Consider the following 16935-nt stretch of genomic DNA (forward strand, 5'->3'; position numbering starts at 1 on the left):
TGGGGGGGACCTAAAGAGACATTAAAGCTGCCGGAGGAAGAAAAATACCACGGTGTATTATTGAGGGACACTTTGGTGCTAAGCTGCTTATTGATAAAAGCAGTAATCTGCCTGGCAGAAGGTAAGGAGGCTGGGATGTGTGGTGATATAATATTGCAGCTGAGGGGAACGCCATCAGAAAGCTGAGCCTTCACACAGCTTTACCGAAAAGAGTTGCTCTTTTTTTAAAATGTTTTATTTATTTTTTTAAAGCATAACTGCCGGAGGAAGAAAAATACCACGGTGTATTATTGAGGGACACTTTGGTGCTAAGCTGCTTATTGATAAAAGCAGTAATCTGCCTGGCAGAAGGTAAGGAGGCTGGGATGTGTGGTGATATAATATTGCAGCTGAGGGGAACGCCATCAGAAAGCTGAGCCTTCACACAGCTTTACCGAAAAGAGTTGCTCTTTTTTTAAAATGTTTTATTTATTTTTTTAAAGCATAAATAAAGGGAATATGACATGTGCCAATCACAAAAAAAGAGCATATGAGCCTGAGGGGAAGGGAAAAAAAAAGCAGAGGATTTTAGATTTCTGGTGTCCCATCCGACTTAATTAATAGTGAGAACATTTTTTTAAAGGTAGATACATATAGAATTCGATGGTGTCACTTTAAACCCTTGCAATTTTCTTTACAACTTCCAGAAGGCTTATAATTTATGTAGGATTTAGTTGCAAGAAAAGAGAGCTTGGTTGGATTTTTTTTATTTTTTTGTGCCTTGCATTTTGTGCTTTATTCTTTTGTCTCAATGTAGTCTGGAGACAGCTTTAACTAGTTCAGAGAAACGCATTGTTCGGTCAAATTTTGGCTCAGAGGTATTGGACGAAAACCCCCAAATGCTACCAGATGCTATTTTTCTCTGAACATTGAGACATTATTTTTCAGTCTTTTATAATCCTAAAATAGACAAATACACAATCGTGATGCTCTTATTTCTGCTATATTGCTCAGCCAGCCTGTGCTCCACTTAGTCCAGGTAGATATTGCCATTCAAACCGAACATTTGGAACAGGCCACTGGTTGGGGTGGGGACACACACACACACACACACACACACACACACACACACACACACACACACACGCACACACACAGTTTCTCATTTCCCGCAATGTTCTTATTAGCCTCAAGTTGGCCAACAAAGAGAACCCATTTTGTCACGTAAGACTTTTGAACACGGTATTTATAAATAGTGCCATGCCCTGTGTGCGCGTATCTTTGCAAGGCTGACTACATTAGCAAAGACTCTCCCCAAATCTAACTGAAAATCTTGTAATTCCATTTGTGCCGGTGTGAAACCGGCTCACTAATCTTTATTAATTACTCTAACATCCATCAGAGAGAACATGAAATCTATGCTTACATGAGGCTAGTTTTCATTTCTGACGGAATGTGAGTTATCAGGAAATATATGGACAAGTCCGTGCAGTCATGGAGGGAACTTGAATAAGAGACATCAGCAGACGGGTAAAAAAAAAAAAAAAAAAAAAAAAAAAATGTAAATATGCTGAATATAACAGGCGGTCATCTGCATAATAGACAGAGTTCTTTTTTATCATGAAAAGCCAGAGCCACAGTTGACAGTATCATCTTGCATGGCTCAAACACGCGCCTTGCCCATCTGTCCACAAACTTCAAAGAATGTTTGGCAATGCTAGGTGATATTTTGAGGCTGCTCCAGCTACATTAAACAAAGTCTTAAATACTTTCTTCTCACCTAGCACGCTTGCGGTTGTGAACTCTTGGTAACATTACAACGCTGTCACAAAATATTCTGGATAGTCCTTCGGCTTTTGGATACAATTTCAGGATGAACGTAATCACGCTATAAGTGTTCCAGGTGAGATGAGTCCCTAGTTCAATTTGGATTGATATTTAAACTTTCACATTGCTCAATGGTGAAATCCTGAAACAACATCTAACTATTCGGATTTAGGAATATGGCAGACTGCCATTTTGTTGGGTGTTCCCAAGGGCACCAGGGGACATAATACACGGTGTTTTCCACCTGTGTTTCTCGCAAATAGGGTCCAATGTATTGTTTTTTGAGGTTGTTTTAGTGTTTATTTGATTTGATTACAATACATTTTGGGACCATTGCCATAATCAACTCGGGACGGGTATACAATACCAGTCACAACCCAGAGAATACACCTTAGTCTCCAAGGATGTCTGTTTTTCATAAACTGCACAATGAAATGCCTTGAAGTGAGGAAACAATGCCGATGCAATTACAGGAAGGTTAAATGATTTCAGCAGAGAAAATACACATTTTGATTTTAGACTTCCCATTCTGTCTCAAGTTCCGGAAAATGTGCACAAAGAGCTGTGGGTGGCGTCTGCGTGGGCATCCTGTATATGTGTGTGTGTGTGTGTGTGTGTGTGTGTGTGTGTGTGTGTGTGTGTGTGTGTGTGTGTGTGTGTGTGTGTGTGAGAACTGTGTCTGAAAGGCAGATATAATGGAGAGATAAAATAACGGATAAAAAGTTCTGCCTCATTTCTTCTTGCATAGCTCTTAGAAAAATGACTTTGTTTGAGGTTTCTCTCAAGTCCATGTAAGGAATAAATGTTTCAGCCGTTGGCAGAGGTGGGGAGTAAAGAGCGACATTTAGTCCATTATATTAAATCAGTAATGTTTTTGAAAAAGTTCAATTGGCCACGCAATAAATCAGAGCAAAAAGATAAATGTAAACGGACTTTTATATGTTCATGTTTCGTTATCCTGAATTTCTATTGTCACAATATTGTTTTTTATCAATTTTTTCCAGTGTTCCAGTCCCATTTCTGTGTGTATTATCCTTTTTATTTCAGTTGAATGCTTTTTTTTTTCTATTGCACTTAGTCACCTGAAGCTGTTTGAATGTGATGTATAATTAACTTGCACTCATACAATGATTGTAATAAATTAATGAATAAGCTGGCAAGCAAAATACAGGCGCCCACCCGGCACCACCAAGCGACAGAGATACGGCATATAGAGTACACATTGTGTTCTACAACAGTACTTAATCATAATTTCATAGCAGTATACATACCATTTCATCTGTGCTGTACGTTGCACATACAGCGCATTTTACAATAAAGTTGTACTTGACTTGATAACGCGCTGGTTACATTCAAACGAATGGGAGTGAGCACTGCCTTTCAGTGTAATATAATCTTGCCCATTTTCCCTTTCTGTAGGAACCTGTGTTTTCCTTGACTGACACCATCTTTTTATGGATTAAAAAAAGTGATATGGTGCAACATATTTTCAGAGAAGCCTCAGAACACGAGACAGGGTTGCACGGTTAAACATCGTAAGGAGTCCTTATACCAAATCAGTAGATGCGGGGGGTGAGTTGCCCACTGTCTTTTTTTTTTTTTTTTTTTGCAATGATTGAATAGATAGACTTATGCAAACATCAGTGGTTGCTTGATATCTCGTAGAACCTCTTCGATGCCGAAGCCTCACATCGCGATATGCATTTAAGACAACTGTGATGCTCCTTCAGGTGATAGCTTGAAAATAAATTCCTGATCGAAGCATCCAGAAGCAAGGAGTTTCCCAAGCATGGCACAAACAGGAAAACATCAGTTTGACTTGCAGTCAGAAGAGGCAGCCTTAGATTCAGTTTGTGTTTACCTAACATGCTTACAAAAAAGAGCTGCATTGTCTGGTGAGCCAGCACTGCTGTCTCACGAGATTAAACAAAGAAAGGCGATGAAAGACTATTTTGAATGGCTAAATTAGCAATCATTTGTCATTTTCTAAAGGTTCCCTTTAGAAGAAAATACTTGAGTGCAATTTTGGCTACTCTATCTACCTTTGACCGTTGGTCTGAATTTGTTATCATTCCATTTTTAAGGAATGCCTAACGTTCACACAGTATGCACCTTTAAGTAATAGACCAGATTAATTAAGACTCGCTGACTCATTCTTTACCCTCTCAGGCTCTGCGAATCCTCTGGATTGGCTTTAGGGAGCAGCAGGAAGGTAATCAGATGAACAGCCAAAGTGGAACACAACACGTTGACTTCGGATTTTCACGCCGTCGCATGGAACACATGTTTTCCACAAATGTGGAACTCTCATTAGAGGGGTGTGAAAAAAGGTGCGAGCGCTTGGACCCAACAGGGCTAATTATCAGCTCCTAATTGCTGATGTGAGTCACGGGTTCCTGCAGCAACCATCATGCAATATCACACGTTCAAATGTGACAAGAGACAAAACTGAAGTTGCACAACGGTGAGAGGATGTTTGCCATCAGCTTGGCGTTTAAATCAGTTGTTATGGATATGACTGCACAGCAATTGTGTGATAACCTCTCGTGGCATTTATTATCCATGACGACTTAAGAAGGAAATGTAGTTTAAACAAATGTCATACGAAATGAATCACTCGTTCATTTTCAAAATAAATCTTTCATGTGATTAAATTTGAATGAGCCTCGTGTCGACAATTTATCAGGTACGCCCGCACAGTGCACACTAATGATGAACAAAAAAAAAAAAAAAAGTCAAACTTTCCAAGTGTAATAATAGCGAGACACTGTCAGAGAGGTGCAGTGCATCACCAATGCTCTATAATCTGCACAAAGATATGCATTGCGCGTTCACATTTACACAAAACAGCATATGGGTAATTATTTCCCATACGCATTTATTGCACATGCGCACCCTAGTATAAAATTCTTATCTACAATAGAGAGTTGTAGACCTGAGGAAAACCTCCAGCGTCCCCACTTTAATTAAACCTTTCATACATGCTGTAACCTGATAACATGATAAGCTGCCCACTGTTGTAACCGCTGTCCCTGAAAGGGTTAATATTACCATCACGTAAAGTATGCAGAGTTGCAAGAACAACACTGTTCATATTAGGGTAAAAAGGGCACCAGGCTACATCTGTCGCTATTATTTCGCAGCTAGTTAAATTATATATTTTGGTCAATCTGTTCTTCCTGATGTGAGATGCGATGTCGTACATGAAACAACATCTGTAGCTGAGTTATGTCATCGAGCTGGGACATCTGTTGACGTTTTACAGCCTGCCAATCATTGGGTATTTTGTCATATGCCTTTCTGTTATCGTATTGAAAAAGTAATGTCAAGTGCTGAGAGCTTACATCTGTGCCGCAATTTCATCTTACACTATTATACTAAGAGACACATTTACACGCGCAGGCAGACATGAGCCACAGAGACACACCCCGTGGCTTTTGTTCACTTATGTTGTCACTCAAGGTGACAGTGGTGATTGTTCGGTAAACTGACACCATCCACAAAGGCTTGTGATCGCCTATGATGTCAGGTAGAATCTGCTGAAAGTAACAACTAAACCAAAAGTGAGACTGGGACGATTGATGTCTTTATTATGGGGAAAAAAAGCCATTTTTCATAGCAGTCTATTGTCTATTTTTATGTCAGCTATTTTTTTTAAATAAATAATGCCGAAAGAAGTAAGTTTAGACAACTTTCAGCCACCAAATTGTCAAGTTCACGGGGCACATGTCAAATGAAATGCCCATGGTATGCCAGAATGCTCACCATGGCACATAGCAGTCTGCCAAATCCCCCCAAAAGGTGCAAGGACGCTGCACCGTCTATGAATATAGAGCCCAATAAGAGTATGTGCAGACATAAATAACACATAAACCCAGAGGCACACAGGCTTTAAATCCCAAGATCATACTACTTTTCCTTTTGTAAACCCTCTAAGTGTATTTCTATTTCTATGGTAATTTGTAACTTGCAAAAGACGGGACAGATATGTGCCGATAAGTGATAACGGACTCTCTCTCTCTCTCTCTCTCTCTCTCTCTCTCTCTCTCTCTCTCTCTCAAGTAGAGTCACATATGAAGTGTGTGAAGTGGAGCCTAACTCAGCTCACTTTGGGTGAGAGACGATGTTTTTATATATACATCATCGATGTCTACTAACAATTTACAGTAGAGTCTACAACAAAAGATGTTTTCAGAAAGTAGGAGGATCAGGAATGGCCAGAATAAACACACGCAAACTCCAGTGCTCGGTGCCCCAATATCTAGCCACCACTGCATCCAAGTCAAGATGAAAAAAAAAAAAAAAAATGGGTGGGTTGTGTCAAAAATGGTGCCAAAGAAATCATGCAATTGACTCGCTGTGGCGACCCCTTATGGGACAGAGCTGAAAGTCACAACAACATGACAAAAAACTCAAACTAGTTTTCAATTGAATATCCCGCGCATTGTGAACCGTATTTGCTCAACAAAGATGATGAAGAGGACGAGTGAAAACAATTAACAGAAAACTGCAATGATGGAGCAGTAACAGGTCTGCCAAACCTTTTTGGATTGGCAGTCAATGATATGGTGACAAAATACTTTCCATGTCAGATATATTGTAAAAGTGCTGTTATTTGAGTAGATAGTGCTTTTTTTTGCCAAATAGGATGTCCTAGATTTATCATTTCTTAAAACGAAAAAGAAATACAATAGTATTGCATTTATTCATTCATTCCATTGACGAATGTAGCTTTGCACACACATTCATCTGTCACATGGCATCCAGATTGTCCAATGACCTTACCTGTTTGTTGTACTTGGGTTGACTGGTCTTGTAGCTGTAATCAGAGTATTGGTCTGACCCAGTAGAGTTGTCATCTCCTCCAGTCCCTACAAAGGTATTGGTAGCCGGAAGGTCCTGGACTGCCTGATGTTTTTGTGAACCTGAGGGAGACTGGGCCTGCAGCTGAATGGAGGGCAATGGGGAATTAGAGCGGTAGTGCCGACCTATATCAGGGCTTTCTGGTGAGTAAGTCAGGGGCAGATGTATCCTTGGACTATCATTGACTGCATCAAGGTTGAACTTGAGGCTTTTTTGGAGGCTGACCTCCTCGTCTTCCCCAAGTGGTTTTGGAGATTTCTGAGGTTTTCCTTTCCTACCTCGTTTACATTTGGCGTTTTTTGGTGCCTGTTTGGGTGCATATAAGTCCTTTGTTTCCTTCTTGCCAGGTTGATATCCACTCTTTGTTTCCCTTTGGATGCGGTGTCGAATGAAAACCACCACCAAGATAAGCATAACAACACCTGCGACTCCAGCAAGGCTTCCGAACAAAATGTTGCTCCGTTGTGCCGCAAAGCCATTGTCAGGATCACCAGCGATATCCCTGTCTAGTGGAGTGTAAAGACTGTGTCCAACGAGAGCTTCCACGAAGCTGACATTTGAAATAGTTTCATTGACGTAGATATGGACCAAGGCGGTGGCGTGACGTGTCGGCTTCCCTCTGTCACTCACTTTGACCACCAGGCGATGTAGTCCACCGTATTTTCGGGCCATCTCCTTTGCTAGAGTAATCTCTCCACTGGATGGTGAGATGCGAAACAACTGGTAAGGGTTTCCACCTGCAATGCTGAAGACCAACTCTGCATTGGGCCCGCTGTCCAGATCTTCAGCTTCCACAATTTCCACGTGGCTATCAGGGGAAGCAAGGGGCGATAAAAGCCTAAAAGAAGAATTGGAGGGCTTTGTAACAACAGGATCGTTGTCATTTTCATCCAGTACATTGATGGTAACACCCACATAAGAAGACCTCGGTGGTTGCCCTCCATCTAATGCTTTTAGACGGAAAGTGTAGCTGCTCTCTTTCTCTCTGTCAAAAGATATGCTTGATAGAATGGTGCCAGTTCCATTTTGAACAACAAATTTCCCTCCATCAGACTCCACAGAGAGGCGGACATGAGCGTTTTCACCTTTATCCACATCCATGACTGTCACCATGCCAACTGGGCTGAGGGGAGGCATGTTTTCTAAAACTGAGAAGCTGTAGCCACTAAGCATGAATTTGGGGTCATTGTCATTGCGGTCAAGGACTTTTATCACAACACTTGCCGTTCCTTTATGTACAGGTGACCCTTTATCAGCTGCGGTGACTCGAAACTCATAGTGTTCTTTGTGCTCACGATCTAGCGGGTTACTGGCTCTGACTTCCCCCGTATTTGGATCAATCTCAAAGAGACCCTTGATGGACGTGTCTGCCACAATGCTATAAAGAAGGTCTGCATTCGTGCCACTGTCTGCATCTGAAGCGATAACATCCAAAACCTTTTCTCCAGGTTGGTTTTCTTCAGCAAACTCTACCTCAAACAAGGTTGGGGAGAAGACTGGAGCATTATCATTCACATCAGTTACCTGTACTTTCAATGAGTTTGTCCCAGAGAGCGCTGGATTTCCAGAATCGACAGCCACTATCGCCACTCGATAATCCTTCACCCTTTCATAGTCCAGGGGAGTGGTTGTTTGGAGGAAATATTTCCTCTTGTTGTCACTGGATGAGTCACTGATAGGGCGAAGTTGGAAGGGCACATCTCCTGCAACCACACAAGTGACCACAGCATTCTCTCCTTCATCCTGGTCAGATACTTGCACCAGAGCAACAGCTGTTCCCACCGGCATGTCTTCTGAAATGTTAGCTACTCCTTCACTGTGTGTCACAAGACCAATTCCACGTATCTCGACAGCTGGTGGATTGTCATTTTGGTCAGTCACCTCAATGGTGACAAAGGTCTTTGAGCTCTTGGGTTGTGGACCTTTATCCCTTGCCACCACATAGAAGGACAAGCTGTCAATCTCCTCTCGGTCCAGTGGCCCTTTGACATAGATGATACCAGTGGACCGATCAATTCGTAAGAGTTTTGGCACGGGGTCTCCTGCTTGATGAAGGGTGTATTCAATTTCTCCATTTGGGCCCATGTCAGAGTCATTTGCTTTGACCTACAACAGTAAGAACACACAAAAATGACACTTAATTTATGTCTATTATGTGCAACCATGTGCCAAAAAAAAAAAAAAACAATAATTATTTGATCTGGCAACGAAAGAATGAAACCATAATCTGAAAATATATAGTTTTAGCACAATTTGTGACAACCATTAGTTTTACTTTAAAACAGGCAGGTAAATGGACCACAGGAAAATGGTTTCATGTAAGAAAATATTTAGTCTTACCTGCAGCACAGAATGTCCCACTGGACTATTCTCCAATACTTCTGCCTCATAGGTCAATTTTTCAAACTTGGGTGAATTGTCATTGACATCAGTGACGACCACTCGCAGCAAAGCACTGCTGTAGCGCTGTGGGTTCCCTCCATCCACTGTCTTGATGGTAAGGTCATAGGAATCTTTCAACTCACGATCCAAGTTGCCCAGAACAATAAGTTGTGGGATCTTGCCACCCCTGTCATCCGCCACTTGCAAACCAAACAGTGTTGCTGCGTCTTGTCCCGCTGTCAGGGCATAATCACTCACCCCATTCCTATCGGAGTCTCTGTCGGTTGCTAAAGGTATGGAGAACAGTGCCCCCATGATTGTGTTCTCAGGGACGGATATGGTCAGCACAGAAGAAGGGAACTGAGGGGTGTTGTCATTGATATCTTGCACCTCGATGCGTCCTTCAATGAGTCTCGGGCTCTGATTCTGGATCAGATCTGTCACAGATACTTCAAATTCCAGGTAGCAGGGCTTACCCCGAACAAGCATCCGGCAGTCTCTCAGTGTCTCTCTGTCGATGGGGATCTCAGTGGTGAAAATATCTCCGGTCTTTCCATCAACACGTAGGTAAGGGGCACCAACCTCCAGCTTGTACAGATGGCCTGAGTCTGGCAGCCCCTGGTCTGCGGCCAGACTGCCAATAAGTGTGTTGGGAGGTTGCTCCTCCTGGACCCGATATAGAATGCTGCCTTCAGCAGAGCTGCGGAGCAGCACCAGGAGCCAAAATAGCATCACGAGTAAATTTTGTTCCATGGGGTCATGAGAAGATTTTCCTGTAAAACAACCAAGATAATTTTTGTCAATGTTTAATTTCCATTCTATACCACAAAGTGGGTGCTCGATTGTGGTCATTCAACAGACTGTCAGTGCGCTTGGTGGGTGTGATCTCCTAAGGTTGCGCCTCAAGGACTTGATTTTATAAGATCCCAATGACCACTAAATTGAGTGTTGACGACCACTTTGAGATTGTGTGAGCCATTGGCAACAAATGGAAAAAGAGTGGAGAAAGAAAATTTAAAAGAAATTGTTGCGCTTTTTAAAATTATTTTTCCTGAGTACACGGGAATTGGCAATATCTTCTCATCCTGCATGAAACAGCTTTTAAAAATTGGCACGGTACGCCAGAAAAACTGCTCAGGGAGAGTCACAATGAGGTGAAATGGCATTGAAAGCACTTGACGAAGTCAAATGGGCAAAATTGCCACCCCGTTCATTTTCACTGCACCTAATACCTAATCGCGCAAACTACTTTGAGATGTAGATTCGAATGTAATAATGAAGCAAGCTTAATGTGGCATGTAAAAATCCGAAACAAATTTTGTTGACGAATTTTCAATCTTTAAATACCGCTCTTAAAAGATAGGTGAAAACCAGCCGCACCGTGCATAATGATGACTGAGGTTATTGTTGCCGTAAGAAGGAAAAGGCCAAATGAGAAACGCCTGGGGAGAATATATCTTTTCCACTCATGGAAATACTTCTGAAATGCCAGAATACACAAGGTTGGTAGGTCGCCTTCCACATCTGTTTGCCTGAGGAATAAATGTTCACCTATTTTCCCAGCTGCAAACATTTAAAACAGGCCCATTTTGTTGAGATTTCACGAACAGACGGCGAGTGCTATTACCATTGCTCAAATGTTGGCGCGAGCCTTAATCGCATAGTTTTGCATGTTTTTGGAAACAGGAAAAAATATATATACAGTATTTCGAAAACATATTGTTTTTGGGGGTTTTTTTTGTAATTATGATCAAGTTGTTCAGACTAACTTAAAAAATGATTTCAGCAATGATGCTATTAAGCTTACAGAAATTAATGGTCAATATAAAATACGCATATAACCTTGTGCTAAATCGCCATGGTATGACAGAGCGTGAGTTTCATTTTGTGAGCCACATGGCCATCTGAACTCACTGAAGGTTTGAGAGCTTCTTCTCACACAGATGACACACCAACATTTCAATTCAAATGTCTTTCCATGCTCCGCTGCTAGTGATAAACTCAAACACTGGAATAATTTCGTTTGAATTCTAACCTTTCAACAACTGTAATTACAGCACATTATTTGCGGGTCTTTGATCCGTTTTTCCTCCAGCATTCTTTATTTTCCACGGGGTGTAATCATTTTCTGTGTGACCGAGTTGTGTGCGTAATTTAAATAAGAGGACCCTTTGGGGTTAAGTATCAAGGTCCAGTGCTCTGAAAAACTTCGGTGGATAAATTTGCCACATTTGTATGTCCAAGCGGGGTGTTTCATCACGAGATCATGACACTTGATTTTGACTCAGTTCATGACATTTCACCTGGGCACTAGGTGTTAGTGATGAATTAATATGATGAATAAATGATCGCCAATCGCGCATATATATACTGCATATTTATTATGGTCCTCACAAGTGCATAATAATTATAGCTTGAACACATATCTATAAGAATGTGTCTTGCTCTAGTTTTCCCCATGGTGTGACATCATCATCCCCATTTTCATTCCATTTACTTACAGAACTAATAGGCGTGCCTTGATTGTGACATGATTGTTATGGTTGATGACACTCATGACTTAATATCTTCCAGTTGGCCTCTTGCCTGTCTTCCAGCTGGCGCCATGCCTTGCAGTCACAGCAAATTGAGCCTCTTTTCTTTCCCTTTGTTTACATTTGAATTCAACATCATGCTGTTCGTGTCGTATGTTTAATCTGTGTTAGGGAATGTTTGAGAAAACATTCTTCCGCAACTATCTCACGACTCTTAATTGAAAGCATGACAGTGCTATGTTCCCCCAATCTTACAATCGAGGTAGATTTGGGAGCATAATTTGGAGGATGTAGACTTTATGCTTCACCACAATTATGAAACATAATGCAAAATGAGAACATTAAAACTGCAACAACTGCAAGGATTGCAGTTTCCTGCAACTCAGCACTTTATTCTCCCTAAAAATGCGATTATCGTCTGCCGACCCAGATGGTGTGGTCACCCGAACAGCTCCAAGCTGATTAAAGCAGTTCCTGACAGATAACTAAGCATATTTTTTTTCTTATTGTTCATCGAGATTCACAGAATTACACGAGGCTGCGGGTGACCGCAGAGTTTATGTAGTGCACATTATATCAGTTACATTTATTGATGATTGACTTCAGTTGAACATCAGATGAATATTTAATATCTGAATTCAAGCTGAAGAAAGTCAGAACAGGCAAGCAAACACGTACTCCAAAGCTGAAGATGCAAAGCCAGTGAACACACACAAAACTTGCGTGTGCGTAATCTTTTGTGCAGAGCACACAGTTTTCAATGGTAACACAGTTTTTCTTTTGTCTGCTTTGATTATTGTACTAAAATATCAACATCATACCCTTTCTGCTGCCCTGCTTCAATACTTTCAAATATTGTGATACAACTTTTGCCTTTTCCTTCATATAACAAAATGGTAATTTTGAGTGTAGGAGGGCTGCCAAGATCCCTCTGAGATTTGGACATTTCCCGATCATTGTTTTGCTTGGAAGATAAGTTTGAGTGTCACTGCTCTAATTGTACAAGGCACTGAACAGCAACCAACCAAGATCAGCAGTGACCCCAAGAACTTCAGGAACAGGAAGCAAAATTGACTGTGTGCCCCGCAAAAATAAGATGAATAAGAATATGTGACTTACTTTTACCATTTGAACGGAAATGCTACTGGATATGTTGGTATCAAGGCATTTGAATATGGATACCTTTGCGCCAGTTGTCACACTATCTTCGAGACTGTTTTTCTTTTTTTGTTCTGAAAGTGCAACTCAGCAAGAGAAAAAAAAAGCAACACATCCAGAGACATTTACCTCTATCAGATCAACATTCATCATACTGTATAATCTCATGCTGTGATCATGCAATGGTCCAGACGATTCCTTCGTGGAGAAAAAAAAAATGTGGACGCATGCCGGTGGGCCTTTAAAGGCCATCTATAACTGCCTAATCGCTGTGCGATATGCTCTATCTTCTGCAAAGATGTTTAACTTTGCAGAAAAGAGTGCAGTCCAGGCTTAAAAAATAAATAAATAAATCACCACTCGGTTTTAGGACCCTGAAGAGGCCAAAGGAGAGGCTTGCCGTGCAGAAAGAACAGTAGATGGCTAAAAGCCAGCTTATTAAGACCATTAGGGTGGCAAGCCTGAAGAGAAAATGGGGCAAGAAAGCCCCTGTCGCATGAGTCATGCATAGCACAACCCTCACTCCGCTAACCTACAAGTCCCAGGAGAGGGTCACCCAAATACACGCTGTTGCTGATCAATGACCTCAATAGATAAGCATCACTCAAAGTGGAAGGAAAATGTTATCTCACTTCCTGCTTAGCTTTCACTTGAGAGTCAGTCGCCACTGATGAAATGCCAAAGATTCAACACACGCATTCCACCCAAACGTATTATGCAAGAAAATGTGGCTAAAATAGGGGACCAACTAAAAAACAAGAACTTATATATTCCAGACACTCACTGGAGCACACATTGAAATGCATCTTATGTATTACATTGTGCACACTAGTGCTTGTGTACAATAATTTTGGTATATAATGAAAAAGTATACAGAAATTGGATTTCATTTTTCATTATTATTCACTTTTTTATTCACCAATTGGAAGCTAGCTAAGTCCACTGCGAGGTTTTTGTTGAGTTCCCATTATGGTTCCTTGCGGAAAATGGTCGAAATATATCGATATATTTTTGCTTTCTGAGAACGCATGGAAGGTTCTTTCCTATCCTCTTCACTCTTCTGTTCCACACATGACTTCCAATGTCATTTTGAATGACAGTGAACTCCTCCAGTTCCTTTTAGCATCTGACCGCAAGCCTCCATTTAGGCAGCGCTCCCTAAGGCTTCAGTGCCTTCAGTGCCATTACTAACAGCTAAGCTTTTTGCAGCAAAAACATCCGTTTAACTGCAAGGTGATTGATTCTCACCTGGAGCCCTCACATAGTGCTCGACCTTTGTCACCCCAAGATTCAGGAGCAAATTTCAACTTCTACAAGTCTATTATCAACTTTTAGCGATATATCAGACTGTGCAGCTTGTGTCCCAAGAGAGCTACACTTTCAAGCCTTATTGTACAGACAGTGCTGACCTTAGTGGTAATAAGGTCTTTTGGAAAGGATGTTCCAGCCAAGTTTGTAAACAGTACAAACCCTGCATGTCTTTTTGTCTGACTTTTAGACCATTACGTGATTATATGACAGCTATCAAATAGCATATCAAGTATTTTGCAGCGCATAAAACGACACGGGTGAGAGGACAAACAAAGCAAAGTGGGCAAATAAATTGATTTTTTAGGGACAAGCAGTATTGACGAGCATGTAGCATGGCTCTTTGAAAAAAATGCATCTGCATCACTATTCCATAGCTACGTTCCTCTTTCTATTTCAAAAAGTGCATTCTGTAACCTAACCATAATTAAAGATGTGTCATATCTTTTGTTTGAGACAATAACAAAGGTATGAAAAAGAATTTCTAAGACAATTATGCTGCAGCCCCCGTGCACCTGTCCTGGTTACCATAGAGACAGATGATCTATGACTGTGGACTGAGTCAACGCAGTGACTGACTGGCTGACATTTGCTGTGCTACAGGTACAGACAAAATGACTCAAGCAGAAAATCTGCCAAGGCATGTTGGTAAATTAACAAAAAGCAAAGTGGTAGACTAGCATTGGAAAATGTGATTGGAGGAATAAATTAATAATTTTGTACTTTGATGTTGCTTGAAAGCAGCTGCATGAGAGAGGATAGGACAGTATCATGGGTTCTCTGCAGAACTGTAAAGGTTCACTTTTTTCAAGCTCACATGTTTCTAGTGAGGGGTCTTCTCCCCCCAGGTTGGAGGACAGAATGACAATGGATGATTTTATGATTATTTTTTTCATAATGTAATTTTCTATATTGGATGCCTTTAGCCTTTAAAAATCCATTGCCCTCTTCCACACATACTTTATAATGACTGACATCACATTGAGTGACCTAAAATGGTTGAGCTTTGCAAAGAATTGATTACATTTTTTTGGGGGAGGTGGGGGGGGGTGGCTGTGCACAGTGTATTTGGACTAACTCACCATGTAGGCCACTCCATGGAAGATCATTTCTAAACTATGTTAAGTGTGGTCAGGAACACTGCCAGTTATAATGGCTAAAATTCCCCCCCTCATTTTTTTTTCATTTGAGTACAAAAACAAAATTTAATTAATTATTATACTCCCCCCCTCATTTAATGGCACATCAAATTAAGCTGAAAGACTTTTCCCCCCCTTATCAAAGCTTGGCCTAATCTCATCTCTCAACATGCCCACTGCCTTGAGCTCTTCACAGATGAGATCACCACATTGAGGGCTCATGTTACAGGCAGTTTGTGGGATATGGGCTAGAACGCTTTACAACCCTGTTGTGTTTGTGGACTGTTTTGACGGCCTTGTAGTGTGTACACTATGTGTCTAGCAGACTATTAAAATGAGCCTAGTGTTCGGTGGAGTGGGGAGAAACAACACCCAAGACTCTCACTTGGAGCGGGAGGGGTGGGGGCTGTGGGGGGAGCATTCCCATGTGGACGCGCACCTTCCATTCCTATCCGAATGGAAGCACCAGCCATTTACAGACTGATCATTTGTTATTTTGCGCACCAATGTTACTCATGAGGAAACACACCGAACTAATTCACGCAATTAGTGCGAGATTTGTAGCGAAAAAGAAAGGACGGGAGAGAAATGTTACAAATTGATCGCATTTTCTGCTTCACAGAAGCTACTATAGAATGCAATTACCGCATAGCGTTCTGTGCAATTGATTTGTACTCTTGAAGCTGAAGTGCAACGGTATGCGCGCATGCGATCCTGCAATACCTTTTTCTTTTTTTTTTCTTTTTTCTTTTTTTTTTTGCACCTATCAATCACTACAGCCTCACACTTTTTTTTTCTTTTTTTTTGCACCTATCAATCACTACAGCCTCACATCTCGGCACGATTTCACTGATGCGTAAATGCGCCACGGTGGGCAACTTGTTGTTAGTGGACCGTCGAAAAATATGTTCCGAATGAGCTATAACACATGACCAAAAAAAAAAAGCGATGCAATTAAACAGTTATTTGTAATATTTATATTTTGTAATGTACAGTACCTGAACGAGAGACTTGGATGAGCGTTTTGTCACAATCCGTCCAAAAACTGGTACATCCACCAACCCAGAATGCCTCCTCAAAATAACTTCAGCTGTCACTCAGTCCGGTTATAACTTTCCCGCATTAAAATTCAGAAGACTGCAACCTCGTCTGGTCTCCCGACAGTGGTCAAGGGAGACTGATTTGTTCCCACTCTCGGCAGAAATATTCTAAGTTTGCGGTTTGCTTTAAATTATCTGACGATTAAAGTGGAAAATGAGAGCCCTCATTCCGTTGGGGATTGCGTTCTTATGAGCCATCTTCAGTCCTCAGCCAAAATGCAACGGCTGCCTTATCTCTTTCGGTCCAAGTTTGTCCACCAGAAAGTAGAAACGAGCGCACTCTGAAAACACACCAAGACGTTAAATGACATCAAGATCGTGGAAGGGCGGCTTGAAAACCGAAAAAAAAAAAACCAAGTTTGTCCACCAGAAAGTAGAAACGAGCGCACTCTTAAAACACACCAAGACGTTAAATGGCATCAAGATCGTGGATGGGCGGCTTGAAAACCGAAAAAAAAAAAGAATAAAAGAGCTCATCTGAAGCAGTTCCAGGGAGCAAGTGGTGGTGAGATGCTATGGCTGACTTGCTCCCTTCGCTGCCTCTCTCCTCTCATCAGAAGGTGGGAGGAGGAGGTGGGGCTCCCATCAGCTGCATAACGCAGCAACTTCACACTCAACATCACGTTATGCCCGGGCTGCCTACCG

The 16935-nt window shown here is 41.4% G+C and overlaps 1 protein-coding gene across 1 annotated transcript in view; it reads right to left on the reverse strand.

The window, feature by feature from the left end:
- pcdh1a (protocadherin 1a) overlaps positions 1-16634 on the reverse strand; it is a 93365-nt gene extending 76731 nt beyond the window's left edge. Inside the window, exons 1-3 of the mRNA XM_019858903.1 lie at positions 16189-16634; positions 9010-9824; positions 6592-8775 (exon numbers count right to left, since the gene is read on the reverse strand). Coding sequence (XP_019714462.1) covers positions 6592-8775; positions 9010-9804 — 2979 coding nt within the window. The 5' untranslated portion in view covers positions 9805-9824; positions 16189-16634. The remainder of the gene's footprint in view (positions 1-6591; positions 8776-9009; positions 9825-16188) is intronic.
- Between the last annotated feature and the right edge of the window lie 301 nt (positions 16635-16935).

This window comes from Hippocampus comes, unplaced genomic scaffold, assembly GCF_001891065.2.
Source record: "Hippocampus comes isolate QL1 unplaced genomic scaffold, H_comes_QL1_v1.1 scaffold230, whole genome shotgun sequence".
Lineage (NCBI taxonomy): Eukaryota > Metazoa > Chordata > Actinopteri > Syngnathiformes > Syngnathidae > Hippocampus > Hippocampus comes.